This window comes from Bos grunniens, chromosome 21 (assembly GCF_055505025.1).
Source record: "Bos grunniens cultivar Pamir isolate PY7600 chromosome 21, Bosgru_T2T1.0, whole genome shotgun sequence".
Classification (NCBI taxonomy): domain Eukaryota; kingdom Metazoa; phylum Chordata; class Mammalia; order Artiodactyla; family Bovidae; genus Bos; species Bos grunniens.
The window spans coordinates 15,130,659-15,154,384 of NC_141185.1; the positions used below are offsets into that span (position 1 = coordinate 15,130,659).

The following is a 23,726-nucleotide window of genomic DNA, read 5'->3' on the forward strand; positions in this document are numbered from 1 at the left end:
GGAGAAAAGACAGTATAAAGGGGGCGCATTTATTGTCACTGTTCCAAATGTACAAAAAAAATTAGAAAATAACCCCCCAACTCAATTCCCCCCACCCCCACAACATTCCCCTCAACACAAATAATTTTTCCCAAAACCACAAACATAAACTGGTTCTGGTATTTTCATAAACAGTGCAGCTAAGAAACAGTTTAGAGAAAATTTAACAGGACTCAGATTATAACCATTCTGCCCTCTCAGCCCTGAGAGGCAGTAATTCCATACGGGTCCCAGTCCTCCCCATTGGTTTTCCCATCTCTGGTGGAAAAGTCCTTTGACAAAGTGATATGATGTTTGGCTGCTGCTTTAGAGATCCTCCTGTGCCTTCTTCTTCTTCTTGGGTTTTTCTTCTTGAATTACAGGGGGGTTTGTAGCCTCTCGCTTTAGATAGCTAATAAAATCACTTAATTCACGGCCACCCTGAAAACAGAAAGATAACTCTGAAAATTTAACCTTTTAAAAAACTGTGGATTTTCTCCCCCCTCAATAGGAAGCCTTTTGTATTTTAAAAAGCACATTAGCAACCACATATATTGACCATGAGAGTTGAGTTTCTACTTATATAAACTCAGTTAAAGAACTGGATCTGTATGTGTGTGTCTGTATTTGTGGGGAGATAAGACAATGCACTTACTTCATATTTCTTTGGATTTTGCTTCTTGTTGGCTGGAGAGAAGTAGATGGTAGGAAAACTGGGAAAAGAAAGAGTTGATGAAATTTCAGAGTAACTCTAATGTACACTTCCCTAATAACTGTTTCTAGGAATAACTTTTCTTCATGATTTCTAATCTGACCAGATACTATTGTCCATCAGTGACGAGGTTACATCCTATTAGAACACAGGAATATGAGAGCTCACAGGTCTGGGGCAGTCATGAGGGCCCATGCTGCACAAACTCTAAGCCAGGAAGGCACTGGTGGTTCTGTGTTCAACTGGAATATGAGGACTCTCCAAACCATGCCCAATACACACATGGTTTACAAGCTCATTTTTTCCTATCAATTGCCTAGACACTTTTACCAGCTTTTAATCTACTTACCCTCTGACTTCATATGGAGAAGGCACATCGTTGGCTGTAGCATCCATCTTGGCTATGACAATATTTGGATCTTTTCTGAGCTGTTAATAAAAAGGTTAGGTCTTTAAGTTTCAAGTTTTCAGTGACAGAGGGACACAGTCAATTTAGGACTTAAAACCATTAACAGCTGGATAGGTTTTGCTGCTGAGATGGAAAGAGTAGTGATACTTTCACAAGTATCAAACTTCCCATAAACTTCCCTTTTCGCTCTTGGTTCCTACATATTAAGACTATATACAGACACCTGCAAAATTACCTGGCCTAAGGAAGACATCAGCTAAGACAAGTGATTTAAGATGGAGGAATATAACGAATTCATATAAGCCATTACCAAATTCAGAAGCCAAAGTACTTTTAATCATAATCTAGATTGAGTCTGAGGAGTGGAAAGTTAAAGCAGGTATCTAAGGCACTGAGTAGGCTCAGAACGCAGTCAGGAGACAGCACATAGGAGACAGCTGAAAGAAAATCCACCAGTGCCTAAGTTCTGAACTAATTAGGGTGACTATTAATCAACAGCCAATGCTAACTTCCAACTCAAATTCAACTGTATAATATACTTCACACTTACCTTCTCTCCCAGTTCTTTATACTTAGGCTCCAGATTCTTACAGTGACCACACCAAGGAGCATAAAACTCAATCAGCACATCTTTATTTTCATTATTCACTATTTCATCAAAATTCTCTGCTACCACTACCTGGAAAACACAGAAGATTCTCTAGTTGGTAAGGCCAGTTGAATACATTCATGAGCTGTATTTGTTTCTGGACTCAATCCCTCTCAAATTGGTTGTGTTGCCACTCAAAGTACATTACTGAAACCCAACTTGCACTTACAGGCTTTATTAAGATATTACCATTTCCCCAGAAAGCAACTCACTCCCATGTCTGTCACCTATCAGACTAAGTTCAAGAAATCACAGGGAACAAGTGCTACCCAACTCTTCCTTAAAATAATCTTACAGCAACAATGTTAAAACTACTCTCAGGGGTTAGCTTGTTCTGTCCCCAAAAGTCACCGAGCCCTAATACAAATATCATAAAATTCCCCTATTAAGCATTATGAGCTCTGCCAATGCTTAATTTATGATGAGAGACGTAAGGACAAACCAAAACAGAACTCAACAGCCAACCTCATCTTCACTTAGACCCAGCATTTTGGGAATAAAAAAGTGAGGAGAGGCAGCTGTGTAGGGGTTTGAGGACCCTGTGAACCCCTCACCTTTACAGGCCCATCATTGCTCTCAGGGATAGGCTCAGACTTCAGGTATCTCTTCAGGTTGCCGTCAAAGTAATCCTCCAGGAATCTCTCAAGAGCCTTGCCATCACGCCTGGTATTAGAAAGGCAAGGATGAGCTTGTGAACATACTCCTACCAATGAGAGAACTAAAGGCAGTTTTTTAGAATAGTTTCCACTTTAGCTTAATTGTTTCTGTTTTAGCTTAAGTTTCAACCCTAGGAAGTAACTGGAAGTTTAAAAAAAAAAAAAAAAGAGGGAGCCCTCATTTTTCAATATGCAGAACTACAGACTGAATAAGAAACCACCACCTTCTTGTATTTCTTGTGTGTTCTTTGTGGATTAGAAAGGTCAGAGAAAGAAGAACACATCGGTCCTTCTGGAAATTCAATTCTGCAAAAGAACCAGGTCTTACTTTGTTGCTCTGGAGAACAGTGCCTATTTATGGTATCTTGTTTTACTGGCTTCACTCACAGGAAAATTTTCTCTTGTTTTAATCTCCCGAAGTCTCAGAAGGTGATGGTCAAAACTGTCTGGTTTTGTCTTAAGATGTCTCCAATTTCCTGAGTTTACTTTAGGCCAATGTGGTATTCCAAGAACAAAGACATTCTGTAGGGATGGGAGGGGACTGGTTTGGTCTGAAATTACATCAGTCTCAAAGAGGCTATCTAGTGTTCTCTATTTACTATATATAATGGCAGGGTGGAAATAGTCATGTAAGAATTCCAAGCTGCCATCTTTTTTGCTTTTCAAAATTTATTAAGAATCATGATCCTTAAAATATATCTATAACTAATTGAGAAAAATGACAGTCATGGGTCTTCACCTAGCTTCACATTCCAATGTTCTTCTTTATACATCCTCAGTAGTGTCTAAGGCTTTAACGGTGTCTTTGCAGAATCAAATCCCAAACCCACGCTAACTTGTAACTCACGAGAACTCCTCCTGCATGACAAACTTCTCTCCTTTTGCGGTTCTGACAGCAACAACAGGAATCTCTCCAGTAGTGCTTTCCAAGCCAAAATCTGAAAGTTCATGGCTAAAGGTTTTACGGCTAGCTACAGCAAAATGGAGTTTCTTCCCAGCATCCAGGAATTTCTTTGCCACCATCATTACTCTGTGGGAAACAAGGGAGATTTATGCGAAGAGTACACCAGGATGGTAAATCACTTCTGAAACCAAGAAGCAAGAAAGTAGAAAGCAACATTTAAGAGTCCCTGCAGCCCTCTGGAATCAGTGTGAACTTGTATTCTTGTGCACTGACATAGGATTATGGTGCACTCTGATGTCCTACTGAACTTCACTGCCAAACTAGTGGTATTCAAGCAAACAGTCCATTCCCACTGAATGCTGCCATATTATATAATATAAAATACTGCAGGCATTAATAACTAATCCAGAATGAAAATCTCTAAGGATCAAGTGCACTGAGGGTCTCAATGGGCAACAAGGCACAATGTGTTAAAGGACATTATGCCCGATAGTTTTTGGAAATAATTTGTCCTTATAGCTTCAAATGATCACACATGGTAAAAGGATAGTTAGAAGAAACTGTTTATGTACTGTGTAAATTTGTCTACAAAGGGGAAAAATTATTCTTATTACCTGTTTCTCCAGTAGTTGGAACCTTTAGCATTCTTTTCATAGTCCACATCATAGTAAGCGATGAGTAAATCCTTGCCCTGTAGTAAATCTTTATTGTCTTCTGTCATGTGAGGGCAGATACCAAAACTGAAATGACAGAATCCATCATCAAATTTGGCAGGTTTTTATCTATATTATGAAATTAACATTAAGTAACTGATAGTATGCTTAATAACCAAGATTAAAAAAAACTAAAATGAAGCCAAGAAAGGCCAAAAAAAGTATAAAGATGTACTCACATGTTTTCCTGAATAAATCTTTTAATCTTCCCACTGGTCATTTTCTGTTCTGTATATGCCACAGTCTTGTCTTCAAACTTGTTCGTCAGATGGGAAGGACGAAACAAGGTGATACCCCTTAAAAAAAAAATTTAGTAGGTAGACAGCAGAAGAACTATCTCCCATCTTTTATTATCTAAAGCTCAAACTATCTACAACATGATCCTCTCATCAACGCTAAGGAGCTTACCACTTTAATCTCAAATGCAAAAATTGGTTTTAATAAACCTAGGTTGGAAAGTTAGGAGACCTTAGTTCTAATTCTTGTTCTACCAACTAACTTCAAAGATTTTGGGCCAGCTATCAGTTTAATTCTTCAGCGCTTCAGCTTTTACATCAGTACAAAAGGGGGTTAGAGTAGACAATTTCCAAACCTTTAAAAACAACAGAAAAAAGTACCCAACTTACCCCAAAGCCCTAATATGTACAAATATGAGAAAGTAGAACTTGCTCTTATTGGAAGGTACCTTGCCCTGACACTCTCCTTGAAAATTCAACTCTCCCATACAGTAAGAAAATTACTTCAATAGAGAAAATATAGATAAGATCCCTTCCAGTTATAGAAATTCTATAGATATAATTCTATATGATTATAGATAATGTTAAGGTTGAATTCATTAGAAATTTTTTGGTTCTAGATTTTTCTATCCCAGTAAATCCAGTTCACATAATTTTCCCTTGCTGGTAATACTTTGCCTCTCTCCCTAAGCCAAGTTTTCCTCATTCCACTGAACATTTGAAGGAAATTCCTTTTTACTTTCTAGCCTTTTATTCAGATAACACTGAACCCCAATTTGGTTCTGAGTCACAGATTTGTATCTAATACAAACATTCCCAGAAAATATCACTGTTCTAACCATTAATATCTTGCCTCTTGCTTTTGCTTCTCCTTCAATTCATTCCTCCTCTCCATACTACACACACCCATATATAGTTAGATCACTTGTTTTGGGCTAGGTGTCAGCACCTTTAAGTCCTTATAGCCCCCTCTCAACTCTTCCAACATTAACTATGAACTTTATGTCAATTTTAAAACACAGGTATTTTCATAGCATACAGGGAAACTACATAGTGAAAAAGGACCTAATACAAACATGCTGGCAACCAAGAATCTAAATCTAAGACTTTTACTTTTTAAAGCAGTGTTGGCCTCTTGATGAGAGAGGAGAGTGAAAAAGTTGGCTTAAAGCTCAACATTCAGAAAACTAAGATCATGGCATCTGGTCCCATCACTTCATGGGAAATAGATGGGGAAACAGTGGAAACAGTGGAAGACTTTATTTTCTGGGCTCCAACATCACTGCAGATGGTGACTGCAGCCATGAAATCAAAAGACACTTACTCCTTGGAAGGAAAGTTGTGACCAAACTAAACAGCATATTCAAAAGCAGAGACATTACTTTGCCAACAAAGGTCCGTCTAGTCAAGACTATGATTTTTCCAGTGGTCATGTATGGATATGAGAGTTGGACTGTGAAGAAAGCTGAGCACCGAAGAATTGATGCTTTTGAACTGTGGTGTTGGAGAAGACGCTTGAGAGTCCCTTGGACTGCAAGGAGATCCAACCAGTCCATTCTGAAGGAGATCAGCCCTGGGTGTTCTTTGGAAGGACAGATGCTAAAGCTGAAGCCCCAATACTTTGGCCACCTCATGTGAAGAGTTGACTCATTGGAAAAGACTCTGATGCTGGGAGGGATTGGGGGTAGGAGGAGAAGGGGACGACAGAGGATGAGATGGCTGGATGGCATCACCGACTCGATGGACATGAGTTTGGGTGAACTCCGCGAATTGGTGATAGACAGGGAGGCCTGGCGTGCTGCAATTCACGGGGTTGCAAAGAGTCGGACACGACTGAGCGACTGAACTGACTGACTGACCAAGTTTCAGAGCAGCTGCTGTCAAAAAATTGAAATCAGTTCCAGATATGATCTTTAATGATGATATGGCATTGGGATACACATGAAGGCCTTAGGACACCCTTCTCATAAGGTCTTCTAAATAAGACTTCTGATCAGAGGCTGATTGCCACCTTTAATGGCAAGTGTGAGAGGCGGACACAGTGAACAAATCTAAGGTTAACAAGCTGATATGTGGTGTGCTTAATGAGCATAGAGCCTCATGGCAAAGCCCAACAACTTTGCAGCCAGATCGTCTAGCAGCAAAGGTTCTACCCTAGTTCCGCCACGTATAGCGTGTAAAGCTTAACCTCCTTGTGTGCCACCCTTAGACTCTCTTGACTGCTTTGCCATCCCTCCCCTTTCAAACGTCCACTATATGAGTGCCAGGGACTTTTCCTCTCAAACACAAAATTCATCACATTACTCTCTAGCTCAAAGTCTTTCAATGGCTCTCAAGTGTCTAAAAGATAAAATCTACATTTTTCTGTATGGCACTTAGGTCTTCTCTAATTTGGTCTCTGCTGACCTCTCCAACCTTACCTTTCACGATGACCTCATCTATGAACAATACTTCAGCAGTAATACAGGTTCCAACACACCTAGGTTATTTCACATCTCGAGGCCTTCCCTCCTGCTGCTCTACATGGAATAATCTTTATCCCCCACCATAACCTGCCAGAAAAATTTATCTTTCAAGATACACCTCAAGAGTGAGTTTCTCTATGATTTTTTTCCCCCTGATACTACTCCTGATCCCTCCTATGTACTTCTGGTACTCTGCCTAATTTCTATCACAATACCTGTAATGCTCACTGACACTTGTATTTTTAAATATATTTACTATCTCCTGCTACTAGATGCCCCTCAAGGGCAGCAACAGTTTCCAGAACTTAGCCTACTGCCTAATATGTGCTCAATAAAGCTTTTGGAAAAACTAGGCTTAAAAACCACCAGTTCAGTCCAGTCCAGTGGTTAGGATTCCACCTTCCAATGCAGGGGGCTGGATTTGATCCCTGATTGGGAAACTAAGATCCCATATGCCATGAAGCATGGCCAAAAGATTAAAAAATAATCTTAAAAAAATAAAAACAACACCAGTTCACACAATAGTACTTGGTCAAGGTGTATATCTACAAGGGCATTCAACTCAGTTACTTACTCTCCATCGTCATCGTATTTGTTCACCAGAGATTCAACATTGGTGTGTGCAAACCGGTAGTTATCCCTCAAGTTGCTGGCTGCTTTTAGAAACTCAGAGTGAGCTTCACTGAATAAATCCTTGAAAAAACCTATACAGAAAACGTCAAACACAAGGAAGAAACAGTAAGTGCTGAGACATATTCAAAACTTTAAAACTCCTCTATTCTTCAAAGCCTTTATTATGGATAAGCAAAGCAAGATAGGAAGGATCAGTTCTGCTTTGCCATGACTACTGAGGATATTCAACAAAATATTTAGGAGAACTATTCTTTCTCTACCCTTAAAAAAAAACGTTCTTGAGGAAGCTGAGGGAGATAATTTGTCAGGGTTCAAGTCTTAATTCTAGATTTTCACAGTTGAAAATTTTGAGCATACTGCTTAACTCCTTAGCGCTTCGGGGACTATTTTAGGTGTCAGAGGAGTAAATAAGGCAGTATGTCAAAATACAATGTAAATTAATTCACCATATTTTTTCTATGTCTTATATCTTTAGAACTTCAAATCTAGTAAAGTGTTTATTAAATGTCAACTTATGGTTTAACTCCTTGTAAAAAATACAGACTCAGGGCTTCCCAGGTGGCAAAGAGGTAAAGAATCCACATACAATGCAGGGGACATGGGTTCGATCCTTAGGCTAGGAAGCTCCCACGTGCCGCAGAGCAGCTAGGCCTGCACACCACAATTACTGAGCCTAGATTTTGGAGCCCGAGAACTGTAACTACTAAAGCTCAAGTGCCCTAGACCCCATGCTCTGCAGCAAGAGAAGACACTGCAATGAGAAGTCCTTGCGCCGTAACCAGAGAGTAGCCCCTGCAACTAGAGGAAAAACTAGAGAAAAGTCTGCATAGCAACAAAGACGGAGAACAGCCTAAAAAAATAAAACACATACACAGAATGAATAAAATCTGGATAAGAAGTGACTTTTGGTCAAACTTAAATGATAAACCATCCTCTACTGCCAGAAAATCAGTTTTATTACAATAACGAGGAGATTAAGAGAAGCACAAGACTGTATGTTTAAATTTAAGTCAAATGTATTATACAACACATTTAAAACAAAACAAAGAACACTCAAGATGTAGAATGTGTTTAACTGGTTCAAGTTATTTTAAAAATAATAAGATATGATAACATCTGAAAAAGCAAAGATTGCTGTAAAAATACACACAAAGCCACACAAAGCCAGCAATTCAATCTTAAATTGTAAATTCTTCTACAACTGTGAAGTAGCAGCTACAGAGGTTTATCATTTATCTATACCCTCACCCTTTAAAACCCCATTTTCAGTCTTATATTATTATTTGAGTTAAATCTCAGGAGTTTAAGAAGTAACAGGAAAAACTAAAGCTATTCCTCTTTTAGTTCTTTGACTAAATCCTTACATCTGTAAGAATACCAAGCCACTCAAATAAAACCACTTTCCCCCCATATTACATTAATAGTAATGCTGACCTAGTTTTGCCAGTTGTCTTTTAACTGCCCACAAGGCTTCCTAAACAGTTTTAACTTGATTGTTTACTCAGACTTAGAGGACTTTTGAAACCATGTTGACGATTTTGTGGCACAATCAAACTTGCTACTTACCCACCACAGAAGCATCTTTATCGCTAATGAACTTTTCAAATTCTTCCTCAGACTTGAGAGGAACTGAAGCTGGTCCAGCCTGTTTCTTCAGGTGGCTGACAATTCCATCTTAAAAGACAAAAGATGATAGCAACCCAAATTTATAATTTTTGAAAAGTAACCAACCATTCACATGATTTAAAGTTCGAAAAGTTACAAAACATACACAATTACGTTTTCTTCCGTCCCTAGTTACCCAGTCTCCTCCCCACAGGATAAAACATCAGTTTCTTATATATCCCTCCAGACATGCTTTCTTTGCTCCTCTAAAGGCAGCATACATGTACACTGTTCTGTATTTTGTTTTTGCCATTTAACACAATTTAGAGATAATTACGTCAATAAACATAAAGAGTTATCTCAATCTTCTTTATTGCCACATAGTATTTCACTGTATGGATGTAACATAATTTATTTAACCAGCCACAGTTGATGAACATTTGTTTCCAATTTCTTGCTGCTATGATACTGCCATAAACAACCTTGTACTAATGTCCTTCTACACATGATTGAGTGTATCTATAGGGTAACTTCCTAAAAGTGGATTCACTGGGTCAAAAAGAGGACATGCATTTATAACTGTTTAACTGGCTCCCAAATAGACAGTACTTATTTATATCCCTACCAGTCATGTAATGAAGTGTTTACAACATAAACGATGCCCTTGTGCACGCTGCTCTCTGCCTCAGTCTTTCAGATAACCACCTGGCTTCCTTCCTCACTTCCTCCTCCTTTAGGTCTTCACTCAAAATGTCATCTTCTGGTGGTAGAGTAGGTGAGAATCCACCTGCCAATGCAGGGGACAAGGGTTTGGTTCCTTGTCGGGGGAAGATCCCACATGCTGAGGAGCAAGTAAGCCCAAGCACCACAACTACTAAAGCCTGCATGCTTGAGGGCCAAGAGCCGCAGCTACTGAGCCCCTGTGCGTAGGGCCCCGCGCTCACGCGCCGAGAAGCCCGTGCGCCACAGCTAGAGAGGCACCCCAGCACTAGGTAGAAAAAGCCTGTGTGCAGCAACCAGAAGGCAAAGGAATACATTCTAAAAATAGGTACATTGAATCAGGTAACAATTCTCGGGCCTGCAAAGGGACAGTAATTACTATCAGATCAGATCAGATCAGTCGCTCAGTCGTGTCCAACTCTTTGCGACCCCATGAATCGCAGCACTCTAGGCCTCCCTGTCCATCACCAACTCCCGGAGTTCACTCAGACTCACGTCCATCAAGTCAGTGATGCCATCCAGCCATCTCATCCTCTGTCGTCCCCTTCTCCTCCTGCCCCCAATCCCTCCCAGCATCAGAGTCTTTTCCAATGAGTCAACTCTTCGCATGAGGTGGCCAAAGTACTGGAGTTTCAGCTTTAGCATCATTCCTTCCAAAGAAATCCCAGGGCTGATCTCTTTCAGGATGGACTGGTTGGATCTCCTTGCAGTCCAAGGGACTCTCAAGAGTCTTCTCCAACACCACAGTTCAAAAGCATCAATTCTGCGGCGCTCAGCCTTCTTCACAGTCCAACTCTCACAGCCATACATGACCACAGGAAAAACCATAGCCTTGACCAGACGAACCTTTGTTGGCAAAGTAATGTCTCTGCTTTTGAATATGCTATCTAGGTTGGTCATAACTTTCCTTCCAAGGAGTAAGCGTCTTTTAATTTCATGGCTGCAGTCACCATCTGTAGTGATTTTGGAGCCAGAAAAATGAAGTCTGACACTGTTTCCACTGTTTCCCCATCTATTTCCCATGAAGTGATGGGACCACATGCCATGATCTTAGTTTTCTGAATGTTGAGCTTTAAGCCAACTTTTTCACTCTCCTCTTTCACTTTCATCAAGAGGCTTTTGAGTTCCTCTTCACTTTCTGTCATAAGGGTGGTGTCATCTGCATATCTGAGGTTATTGATATTTCTCCTGGCAATCTTGATTCCAGCTTGTGCTTCTTCCAGCCCAGCATTTCTCATGATGTACTCTACATATAAGTTAAATAAGCAGGGTGACAATATACAGCCTTGACGTACTCCTTTTCCTATTTGGAACCAGTCTGTTGTTCCATGTCCAGTTCTAACTGTTGCTTCCTGACCTGCATACAGATTTCTCAAGAGGCAGGTCAGATGGTCTGGTATTCCTATCTCTTTCACAATTTCCACAGTTTATTGTGATCCACACAGTCAAAGGCTTTGGCATAGTCAAGAAAGCAGAAATAGATGTTTTTCTGGAACTCTGTTGCTTTTTCCATGATCCAGCAGATGTTGGCAATTTGATCTCTGGTTCCTTTGCCTTTTCTAAAACCAGCTTGAATATCAGGAAGTTCACAGTTCACATATTGCTGAGCTTGGAGAATTTTGAGCATTACTTTACTAGCGTGTGAGATGAGTGCAATTGTGCGGTAGTTTGAGCATTCTTTGGCATTGCCTTTCTTTGGGATTGGAATGAAAACTGACCTTTTCCAGTCCTGTGGCCACTGCCGAGCTTTCCAAATTTGCTGGCATATCGAGAGCAGCACTTTCACAGCATCATCTTTCAGGATTTAAAATAGCTCAACTGGAATTCCATCACCTCCACTAGCTTTGTTCATAGTGATGCTTTCTAAGGCCCACTTGACTTCACATTCCAGGATGTCTGGCTCTAGGTCAGTGATCACACCATCGTGATTATCTGGGTCGTGAAGATCTTTTTTGTACAGTTCTTCTGTGTATTCTTGCCATCTCTTCTTAATATCTTCTGCTTCTGTTAGGTCCATACCATTTCTGTCCTTTATCGAGCTCATCTTTGCATGAAATGTTCCTTTGGTATCTCTGATTTTCTTGAAGAGACCCCTAGTCTTTCCCATTCTGTTGTTTTCCATTTCTTTGCATTGATCACTGAAGAAGGCTTTCTTATCTCTTCTTGCTATTCTTTGGAACTCTGCATTCAGATGTTTATATCTTTCCTTTTCTCCTTTGCTTTTCGCTTCTCTTCTTTTCACAGCTATTTGTAAGGCCTCTCCAGACAAAGAACTTTACCTCAGGGGTATGATGAAAAGTGTTACTTTTTTCCCTGAGTATTTACAATTCTCTGAGAGGTATAATGGGAGTGCTGAGCAACCACTTTATTACTGATCTCCTGGAGCTTACAATATAAGTAAATATCCAACTAAATCCCCAAATAAGCAAGCAATTTAAAATATCAGATAGTGGGACTTTCCTGGTAGCTCAGTGGGTAAGACTCCGGCTCCCAATGCAGGGAGTTTGATCCCTGGTTGGAGAACCAGATCCCGCATGCATCCTGCAACTCAAAAGTCCACGAGTTGCAACTAAGATCCAGCACAGCTAACAAATTAAACAAAGAATATTAAAATATATATATCAGATAGTAACCAGTGCTATGCAGAGAATGAAGAGGCTGTTAAGTATATGACTGGCTGGCTACCTTAGATTTGATAGTCTGGTAGAAAGAGAATTTGGTAGGGCATGGCATACTACCCAGTTTGTGGAATCTGAGTTCCCTGACCAGGGATTAAACCCAGGTCCCAGCAGCGAAAGCACCAGTGTACCACCAGGCAATTCCCTGGGAACTGAAATTTACGCCAGGATCTGAATGACAAAAAGAGTCAAGCCATGCAAACATGGGGGAAGATCATCTCAGACTGTGAACACAACCAGGACAAAGGCCCTAAAGTCAAACAGTCTTGAGGTGACATTCGAGTTAGGCAGGGGCCATGTTATGTAGAGCTTTGAGTACAAGTAACAATCATACATGCTGAAAAAATTCCACGTCACCTAAAATGCCCGAACTGAGCAAACCTTCCTCTTAGCTGTTAAAATATGCCCAGTTAATTGTTAAGACTCAAGATCAAACTGTCCAAAATATATTTTCTCATCCATTATGGGCCCTACCAACAGGGCCAGACTATTTACCTCCCAAACCTCTCCTGTCATCCTTGCTAATTATACTCCAGCCACAAGGTCCTTCTGTCCTTTGAACACATCAAGCTCAGTGATGTCTTAGGGTCTTTTTGCACCTGTTTTCCCTCTGCCTGGAAAGCTCTGGTCCACATATTCTCATGGCTAGCTCCTTCCGAGCATTCACCTCAAAGGTTATGTCCCTAATCACCGTTATAATAATGTGGTACTCCCACCCCCAATCACTATCACATCATATAGTTTCATTTTTCTTTTTAATGCTCTTATAACTAACTGAATTTATCTTATCCATATAGATTATTGATGTGTATAACAACATAGCATACACACTTTTAAAATTGTGGTAAAATATACATAGTATAAAATCTGCCATTTTAACCATTTTAAAGTATATAGTTCTGTGGCATCAAGTACATTCACACCACTGTTCAACTAATCTCCAGACTGCAGAAATCAATTGCTTTCATCTTGCAAAACTGAAACTCTATTCATTATAAACAACTCCCCACCACTCTTGTGAAGCACATTCTACTCTGTCTCTAGGAAACTGACCACTCAAGGAATTTCGTACAAGTGGAATGACACAGTATGTGTCTTTTTGTGACTGGCGTATCTCACTTAGCATGTTTTCAAGGTTCACCCATGTCACAGCACATCAGAACTAACTTTTTTTTTTTTTTTTTTCCAACTGGGTTTCTTTAGTTAAAGGTTCTCCCATTAACAGGACCACCATTCTGCTCCAAAACAATCCACCCCTTCTTTGCTATCATATCCTTTGAATACAAACATTTGTGAAAACTTGTTTCCCAGAACAATGTGTACTTTAATCAAAACTTCCAAGCTACTAGTTTAGCTTAAGGTAAAAAATTCATACAACCTAACCAGCAAAGTCCTTAGCACACATTTACATATAATTTTGGACAAAGCATTGGTTAGGGGCACCATCTCTTCAAAAATCCGTATATAATTAATTTTAGAGTTAGCCTTTTGTATCTGTCTGTACTTTCACACTTGAGGATTCAACAACTGTGGATGGTGTATTATGTATTTACTGAAAACAAAACCACCCCCGCCCCCTGCAGTTAAACCCATGTTGTTAAAGGGTCAACTGTGTATTGCTAGCTGGGAACCCTCTAATTTCTGAATTCTGAAACAAATGAGCCATTGTCACACAGACTACAGCCTTTTCCCAGACTTTTTGCACAAAGTTCCCTCTTATGGGACTTCCACAAATTTCTACAAATGCCTGCCATTCAGGGCATTGTCACCTCACAGAGCAATGTACCACAGAAAGATGAAGGCTGGGTGATTAGCTTAGCAGCAGATCAAGGTAGGCAGGTAAACCTGACTTGAGGTTAAGGACCTGAATACAGATCCCCTTATGCTATTCAAGTTGTGGACTTTTATTAAAGTCTTCATGTTGCCACAAGAGGAATGCACACCTTAGTCTAAGTGACTTCCTGATGCACTCCTCACTCTGCTAGTTTCCTCCCCATTTTTAAGACACCAACTTAAGCCATTTGCCAAGCTGAATTAATCAAACACAGATGCCCTAATTCCTCGCCCTCATCCCTAAGCTATGCAAACTGGGGAGACCAAATGTACACGACCCCCACTTCATCTGACAACATATATTCAACATGCAACATAAAGTATAATTTCCATTTTATTGTCTTTTCAGAGAAACCAGTATTTCTTCAGTCTTTAAGGACTTGGATCCTTACATGGGCTTTGGTGGAGGACGTGGGGCAGCACCCGCAGGTCTAAATCGGGGTGGAGGTGTTCGGTCCTTACGGGCTTCCCGAGAGCGATTCCTGACTACCTTGCTGTGAATGGCACAACTCACGCAGTAATGTAGTTTCACATACAGCTTGGGAAGTACATAGGCATCGAAAACACTCGCTTCAGAAATGTCCCTGACGGCTGCGGCCTCTACGATGTTCCGAATGACGAACTTCTTAATGGCCTTATCCTTGGGCACACATCGGGCACAGTTGGTGCAGCGAATAGGCTGCACATGGCCGCGGCCCTTTTTGGCACGACCGTTGTTCCTTCTTTTCTTGGTCATCTTGGAAGCGCCGAGACGAGAGAGCCAGAACTAACTTTTAAGACTGAATAATATTCCATTGTATTATATACAATTTTTATATAATTCTTCCAGACTCTGCTTTTAATTCTTTTAAGTATATACTCAGAAGTGGAACCGGTGAATCACACAGTAATTGTATTTTTATTTTTTTCAGAACCGCTGTGCTGTTTTCCATAGTGGCTGCATGCACTATTTTATGTCAAGTTCACACCAACATTGCACAAGAGTTCCAATTTCGCCACATCCTTGCCAACACTTGTTCTTTTCTTTTTTAGTAGTAGTTATCCTGATGGATGTGATGTGGTTATCTATGTATGTATATTTTTAAACCTGTGTGCTGCCTTCATTGCCCAGAATGTAAGCATCATAAGAGTGAGAACCATGGCTGCTTTATTCATCAATAAACTCTGGGCACCATACTATAGTATCTGTGCCAGAGTCAGTACTCAATAAATATTTGTCAAATAAAAAAATGCCTGGTAAACCTTATAAATCAACCTCAAGTATTTTCTATATTACTTACGTAATCTGTTTAGTTAGAGAAGTCTTTTGTCAAGTGTCCAAATTGACCTCTTAGATGAGGAATTTTTAAGTATGTTGTATAGAAAATGTCATTTCCACTACAAAGAACAGAGGACCCAAAGAGTTCCAGTTTCCAAAATGTAATTCAGGTTCCTTACCGGCAGTCCTAGGTCCATCATAGGCACCTGATTCTTCACCATCTCTAAATATCTTCAGGGTTGGATATCCACTCACTCCATACTTATTACAGGTGTTCGTGTTGGCAGTACAATCCACCTAAAGATGAAAATACATGAACCATTTATTATCCAAAAGTCTACTGCAGGCTTTTCCCACATTCCCAAAACATGAAGAGTGGTCAAATCAAAATATCAAGCAATTCATGACACACATCCCACAGACACTAGATTTTAAAGGCAGACTGGTGTTGGTCTAGCTACATCAGAACCACCTAACAGGAACTCTAAAATTTAGATTCCTGGGCCTCATATAAAATGCACAAATGACTATTGAAATTCTATTCTGGGAGTCTCTACTGTCTAAAGCAATTATTCCACCCTTTCCCCGTCCCTCAGAATATGTGAGAGATAAATCACTTAAATTAGTAATAATGGCTTACTTTGATAATGACTATCATCAATGGGATGTATGGATTGATATATCACCATCAGGTGGGGTATAATTTGATTTAGCAAGTCACAAATGGTTATTAGCAAAGGTACTGATATTTAAACAAGCTCCCTGAGCTAGTCTGAATCTGGGCTAAACTAAAACATGACAGATAGATCTAGTGAGACCTACCAGGAAGACGAAAAACAATTTTCCATCTATTTAGCCATTTCTTCCAAGCAAGGTAATGCAGCCAGCACTTTGCATGTATTTCCTCATTTAATCTACACAAGATTCTGAGGAATGATCTCAATGCCTTAACATAAACTGAAGTTCAGAAAAGTAATGTATCTCCAGTAACGTAGGCTACAGCTACATGAGGCAGGAACAAAGTCATGACAGAAACTCTTTTTCTTTTTAAAATTAATTTATTTTTTATTGAAAGATAATTGCTTTATAGAATTTTGCTGTTTTCTGTCAAACCTCAACATGAATCAGCCATAGGTATACATGTATCCCCTCCTTTTTGAAACTCCCTCCCATCTCCCTCCCCATCCCACCCCTCTAGATTGATACAGAGCCTATTTGAGTTTCCTGAGCCATACAGCAAATTCCTGTTGGTTATCCATTTTACATATGGTATTGTAAAAGAATATGGAACGCTTCATGAATCTGGGCGTCATCCTTACACAGGGGCCATGCTAATCTTCTCTGTATCGTTCCAATTTTAATATATGTACTGCCGAAGCAAGCACTGAACTCTTTTTCTATGGCAAGTTGCCATAGAACATCAGGATTAAAAGTGGCTTTCAGGAATTCCCCGATCGTCCAGCGGCTAAGCGTCCATGCTCCCAATACTGGGGGCCTGGGTTCGATCCCTTGTCAGGGAACTAGATCCCACTTGCTGCAACTAAAACCCAGCGCAGCCAAAGTAATAAATTTAAAAAAAAAATCAGTTTTCAAAAACAGCCCTATACAGGTATGAATTATTTACTAGAGACTGGTAAGATATGAACTCTTAGACTGGAGCAACTAGGAGTTTGCGACACAACAATGACAAAATTCTGGAAGCATTACTTTGACTGTAAAAGCAAATACTAAGTTTACAGTTGACCAGTTACTCATTTAACATCCTCTTGTCATCTTCCTATTCCCATCACTGTGACTAGCGTATGGTAATTTAGGGAACTCATTTACTCAATGATAATTTTCCTCTAACCTTGTCTACTGTAATTTTACTTTCCACATTTGCCCCTTCTAATTTACCATATATCTTACTTTTTTATTACACCAGTATTTCCCAGTTTCACCACTTTTAATCTTTCAAAGCCATAATTAATAGTCAGTTGTGTATTTGCCCAGAACCTCCTTTTCTCTCTTCTTAGCAATTATGAACAAAGAAAATCAATGTTAATTGTTAACCACTTACTATTTAAAATACTTTGTTTCCTTTAATGAAGAATTTGCCTATACTCACCTTTGCTAATGGGACTATTCCTTTTAATCTGGTAGCTGCAGCTTCATACTCTGGGGCAAGCTTTTTGCAGTGTCCACACCTACGTAAATATATTAAAGAAAAAGCTTATATATCCTATAAGTTTGTTAATTTTGTTTCTCTAGGAAGGACTTCGAATTATACTACTACTTTTGACTAATAGCTGCTTCCAAAAGAAAACACATCATCTGAACAACATCCAGTACTGGTAAGGTTAATCAGATCCCTCAGAAGTAAAGGTACTATTATCTCAAGCCTGTGATCTACTCTATAGGACTGGCTCAGTCCAGAACAGCATCTATCTTCAATTAAAAGTGCAATGGGGGTGGGGGGATAAACTGGGAATCTGGAATTAACATATACACAATACTATATGGTAAACAAGGGCTTACCGTATAGCACAGGGAACTATATTCAGTATCTTGTAATAACCTATAATGGGAAAGAATCTAAAAGATGTACCTAAGAAGCAAGCCTGATTTTTATGGCTACACAGTTCACCTGACTATAACAGCTCATGAGGATAAAGCATTATGTCAATTAGAGTATTTTCCCAGAGGGCCATTATAACACCTGCTCCTCTGCCCAGAAGCCCTACCAATCCCTTAGGCACACTGTACATGCAATGTGGGGAGCAGTATATCAGCGCAGATCTAGCACCACTATATATCATCTCTTCAAAAACCAACAGGTTGCAGAGGGATCCCTTAGAGAAGGTGCGTAGTTCTTTGACCTCCCCACAGACAGCAAAAATAGAATCAGAAAACATAAGGAAGGAAACAAGGAAGAAATTTGAGCTGACATATTTCATAGTCAAAAGTCACACATTTAGTAATGGATGAATAAGTAACTCTGAAACACTTTGCCCCCCAAAACTTGTTTAAAACAAAATAAAGAATTTATATTCTTCAAGGTCCGTAGAAGTGCTACTCAAAAATAATCACTAGAAAGCTGACACAGAAAGAGAGTAATATTAAAAAAAACTATAACATGTTGCTTAGGGTCGCTGACGGAAAAGGCAATGGCAACCCACTCCAGTACTCTTGCCTGGAGAATCCCATGGAGGGAGGAGCCTGGAGGGCTGTAGTCCGTGGGGTTGCTAAGAGTCGGACATGACTGGGCGACTTTGCTTTCACTTTTCACTTTCATGCATTGGAGAAGGAAATGGCAACCCATTCCAGTGTTCCTGCCTGGAGAATCCCAGGGACGGGGGGAGCCTGGTGGGCTGCCATCTATGGGGTCGAACAGAGTCAGACACGACTGAAGTGACTTAGCAGCAGGGTCGCTGAATAATTGATGCTTTTGAACTGTGGTGTTGGAGAAGACTCTTGGAGAGTCCCTTTGACTGCAAGGAGATCAAACTAGTCAATTCTAAAGGACATCAACCCTGAATATTCATTGGAATGACTGAAGCTGAAGCTCCAATACTTTGACCACCTGATGAGAAGAACTGACTCACTGGAAAAGATCCTGATGCTGGGAAAGATTGAAGGCAGGAGAAGGGGACGACAGAGGATGAGATGGTTGGATGGCATCACCAAATCGATGGACATGAGTTTGAGGAAGCTCCGGGAAATTGGTGAAGGACAGGGAAGCCTGGCGTACTGCAGTCCATGGGGTTGCAAGGAATCAGACATGACTGAGTGACTGAACAGAACTAGGGTCACAGACATATTTACTAAAAGTATAGAAGAACCAAATGATAAAAAACAAATTCAGGACAAGGAAGTGTGTAACCTGGGGAAAGGGTACACAGGAAACTTCAACTGTCCTCGCTTTATTTTTCAGACTGGGCAGGTGGTGAATTAATGGTATTCCTTATACTGTATTTCACAGATGCACATTTTACTGCATTAGAACATCAGAAACTGGGATATGTCTTGCAATCACATCATGGTTTCAGTGGTAGCATTTCTCACTTTGTGAGACATAAAATATGGTATTATTATATCCTCTGTATTCCACAATATATTAAAAAAATTCATGCACATGCATTGTAACAAAAATAAACAAATCCCAAATGATTATTAAAAATAACCAAATTAGCTGAGAAATCTAGGCTTCTGGGAACATAATACAGGGGTGCAAAGGTTAAAAATGAATGTGTGTTAAGGAACTGATCTGGGTCTTAAAGATTTAAGGCTTCATACAGGACAGGATAGGGTATTTTACAGAAGGGAATAGTAGAGCAAAAGTAAAATTATTAGTAAGAATGATTCATTCAAGAGAACTACGAAGGGCTTTTTTTTTTTTTTTTTTATAAGAGACAATGTGTTATACGTATTAAGAGATTTCTGTTGAATACATATGTAGTAATTGTCCAAAAAGAATGAGGCAACAGATTTATGAATAGTTTCACTTCAGCTACCTTTAAACATCTGAAGAGAATAGTATAAAATAATTAGGCCAGACAAGTGGGTCTCATGGAGAAAGCAATGGCACCCCACTCCAGTACTCTTGCCTGGAAAATCCATGGATGGAGGAGCCTGGAAGGCTGCAGTCCATGGGGTCACTAAAAGTCAGACACGACTAAGTGACTTCACTTTCACTTTTTACTTTCATGCATTGGAGAAGGAAATGGCAACCCATACCAGTGTTCTTGCCTGGAGAATCCCAGGGATGGGGAAGCCCGGTGGGCTGCCGTCTATGGGGTCCCACAGAGTCAGACAAGACGGAAGCGACTTAGCAGCAGCAGTAGTAGCAGTGGGTCTCAACACAGATGCATATACAAAGTATCAATTAAGCATTAAAAAAAAAAAACCCAAAACCCTGTGCTGAGGCACCACCCTGGGACTTACTGAATGATTCCTCTGGGAATCCAGGAGATAATCAGAGGGACTGGGCTGGGACTGAAAACCGCTGCCTTAAGCACTGCTGCTATCCACAATATCATCAAATACCCAAAGGAAGGACCTGTCTGACAAGTTCCAGTGGAGGAGACTGCCTCTTTAAAATTCATCAGGAATAGAATTTAGGTAGATTTTGAAGGTGATCATCAAGTTTTACCACTACTTCTTTCACCTACTACTGGATAATACTAAAACACAAATAATCCCATTCACCTTCAGGGATGCTACCTAGCAACTAATCCAGGTAGTTTAAATTAGGAATCCCAACATATATTCACCCAACAACCATTACTTCATGACTGCACTGTGCCATATGCTATTTTAGCTTTTGACAGAAGAAAAACTGATATAGTCCTCACCCTGTAGAAACATCAGTCTGGCAGGGGTGATAGTATTATTAGATCCTAATAGAGGGAGCAACCAGTTAGTGGTCCAGAGAAGTAAGACATTAACTACTGAGCTAAATCCTATTGAAAAGACCAAATTGGGGAGGGAGAGGAGGAGGGAATTCCAAGGAAAGAAATCAGTATGTGTAAGAAAAATATTAACTATTCCACTTTATACTATCCACATAGTCTTCTTCTATAAAAACAGTATCAAGTATCATTAATTAATACTACTGCCCCAGAGGACAGGGCACAAACCTACAACACACGCAGATGCTGAAGACTTAAAACTTCACACTGACCAGTAATTTTCAAAAATTATCACATTTAAATAGTTCTATTTATTCCCACAGAAATTCAGATACTCCCATTCTTCCAAATTACATAGATGATGACTCCATAATGGAAATATTAGGCTACAGAATCAGCTGCAAAGATATCTGTCACTTTCACTTGTAAAACGAAAGTGGAAACAATACCCTAAGACAAATGAGAAAAACAACTTGCTCAAAACAGGTCCATTTTACTCTTAACAAGGATTCTTTAACTGTTCCTATCTCACATGTAACAAGAGTACAAAGGAATAATAGCAGCTGGAAAATATTTTCAGCTAAAATATTAATAAATAGCTGAATGTGAAGAAATAAGGACATCATCAACAGGTAACTTCCTTGATTCCAAATTACTCATTCAGCAAACTGATCCTTCCTGCAAGCATTACAGAGGATGACTCTTTACCTTCCAGACCAGTTAAAAGGTGACACCACAGCAGAGGTCCACCCAACTTTAGGGACAGTTAGCGTACAATGGGCTGTGCAGTTCTTAGGGAAGCACGTGAAACAATTTAAAGCAGCATGTGCATGCGTGCTGAGGCTCTTCAGTCATGTCCCACTCTGTGCAACCCCATGGACTACAGTCCGCCAGGCTCCTCTGTCCAAGGGATTCTCCAGGCAAGAATACTGGAGTGGGTTGCCATGCCCTCTTCCAGGGAATCTTCCTGACCCAAGGACTGAACCAGAGTCTCTTGTATCTCCTGCATTGGCAGGCCGGTTCTTTACCACTAGCGCCCCCAGGGAAGCCCTTAAAGTACCAGAGAACACCTCAATTGTAAAAATAAAAATCTTCTTTAAACTAACAGTCTGATAGCCCACAATTCTCCAGCAATTCACTTCATATTGACCCCTCTAGTCACACAGGCACCTCCCAGTTTTGATACAGCTCCATACAGCCATTCTAATTACAGGAACACCCCCTCAAAGTCATTGTTATGTGATTGAGACCAGTTGTTTCTGAGAGAATGTGAATTCTAGAGATGTATAAGGACCACCTGTGATGTGTAACCAGTACTGCCAGTTAGTCGAGGGAACACCCTAGATGCAAAGTCTATCAGAAGTTGAAAATGTGTTGCTAAGCACACCCTTCTGGTTCAGGTGGTCTTCATTACAGGATTTCTAGTGTACCCTCAAGTCGGCTGAGCCCCTGTAGAGTGAAGACCAGAGTTACTGACAGAAGTAAATGCAAGTTATCCACTAACTTTCTTTTACTTAGACTTCTGAATACAAATAGTTTTTAATTAAGGGTCACTGTAGCAGGAGAAAAATTAAGTACTGTAATTAGCATGGTTATACTGAGCCATCACCAGCGTTAAGATAATCATTGTTTGCTATGATAAATATCTTGGGGTTAAAAAAAAAAAAGCCAACATTCAAGTTTCCTGAGCCACAAATTCTATTTGCTCTCTCCCCACCCCCACCCCCAGTCAGCTGTATCCTAAGGAACTTACATCCTAGTTAAGTCACCCTTAAGTGGAGTATTTCTCCAACACTGCTTACTTTCTCATTGGGGTCTTCTTCGGCATTTTCCAGAAATCCTAATTGAAACTGACCATTTAGACAGCTTCTGGTGGAATTACTCTGTCCATCTACTCTTTCTAACTGAATTCTGCTGGTGCTGAGAAGCATCAGTTGAACGAAGAAAGTGTGCACCAGGCGATGGACAAAATAACTGCCTGCCTTAAGGAAGCACAAATGACCATTCTGCAGCCACTTGAGTGACCTTGGCTAGAAACCAACGGCTGCCTGGGGCAAGAAGAAAGGAAGTACCCTGGGGGCGCAGGGCCTCTGCATTTGGTGAAACGTTAGGTTCCAATATAAGGCCTCGCGAAGCCTAGTCTGTAGAACGGAAAACAGTAGCACTGACTCACGCAGAAACTCTAAAGACACCATCGAAGCTGCGGGGGAGGGGGTGGTCAAACCCTCTGCAAATAGGAAGTGCCGCAAGAGCACCGAGGTAAGGATGTGGCCCTGCGCGAGAGGGGCCTTCGCTTTCTCCTTCTCGGCTCTCGCTTCCAGGAGGCTCAGCACCGACTTCTCCGCTCTCGGCGAGGCAGCTCGGGTCTCCGTGGGCGGAAAACCTGCCGGCCGCAGCCGGGCTCTCCGGAATGATGGAGGGCGCCGACGCTGCGTAGGCCCAACCGTTCCCGCGCCTTCGCCCCCTGCCCACCCGGCCGCCCCTCTCCCGCCCCGGCTGAGTGGCCTCACCAGGGGGCGAAGAACTCGACGAGCATGAGGCCAGAAGAGCCCGTGTCGGTGATGCGACTCTCGAAGTTGTCGTCCGTGAGTTCCAGCACATCGGAGGCAGCAGCGAGGCGGGCCGCGGCGAGGAGCAGCGCCAGGCCTGGGAACAGCGCTAGGCGGCGGAGGCGCATGGCGACGAGGTAAGGCGAGGGGGCGGCCAGGAGGGTCGGGGCTCGGTGGGGACTGCGGAGACCGGGCCGGCAACCACGTACCCTCAGCCTGCGATCGCGCGTCTGGCCCAGGCGGACCTGCACCCGGAGGTCCCAACCCCCCAGCCCGGCTCGGGCCGCAGTGTGGCAGC

General features: G+C 41.0%; 2 protein-coding genes and 1 non-coding gene across 3 annotated transcripts; all 3 read right to left on the reverse strand.

Moving 5' to 3' along the window:
- Positions 1 to 15: 15 nt before the first annotated feature.
- On the reverse strand, positions 16 to 23,660 carry PDIA3 (protein disulfide isomerase family A member 3). Its single transcript, XM_086363261.1, has 13 exons — positions 23,390 to 23,660; positions 17,597 to 17,675; positions 15,669 to 15,786; positions 8,962 to 9,069; positions 7,337 to 7,466; positions 4,241 to 4,357; positions 3,963 to 4,088; positions 3,292 to 3,474; positions 2,343 to 2,451; positions 1,690 to 1,818; positions 1,080 to 1,159; positions 674 to 731; positions 16 to 459 (listed from the first exon to the last, which is right to left on the reverse strand). Exons 1-13 carry the CDS (start codon positions 23,554 to 23,556, stop codon positions 346 to 348), a joined length of 1,518 nt encoding a protein of 505 aa, XP_086219387.1. The 5' UTR covers positions 23,557 to 23,660; the 3' UTR covers positions 16 to 345.
- Positions 14,548 to 14,994, reverse strand: LOC147349149 (small ribosomal subunit protein eS26). The gene has a single exon (XM_086363272.1). The coding sequence runs from the start codon at positions 14,965 to 14,967 to the stop codon at positions 14,620 to 14,622; it is 348 nt and encodes a 115-aa protein (XP_086219398.1). The 5' UTR covers positions 14,968 to 14,994; the 3' UTR covers positions 14,548 to 14,619.
- LOC147349150 (U6 spliceosomal RNA) lies at positions 16,768 to 16,874 on the reverse strand. The gene has a single exon (XR_015150758.1). It is a non-coding gene; the product is annotated as a U6 spliceosomal RNA (small nuclear RNA).
- Positions 23,661 to 23,726: the final 66 nt, after the last annotated feature.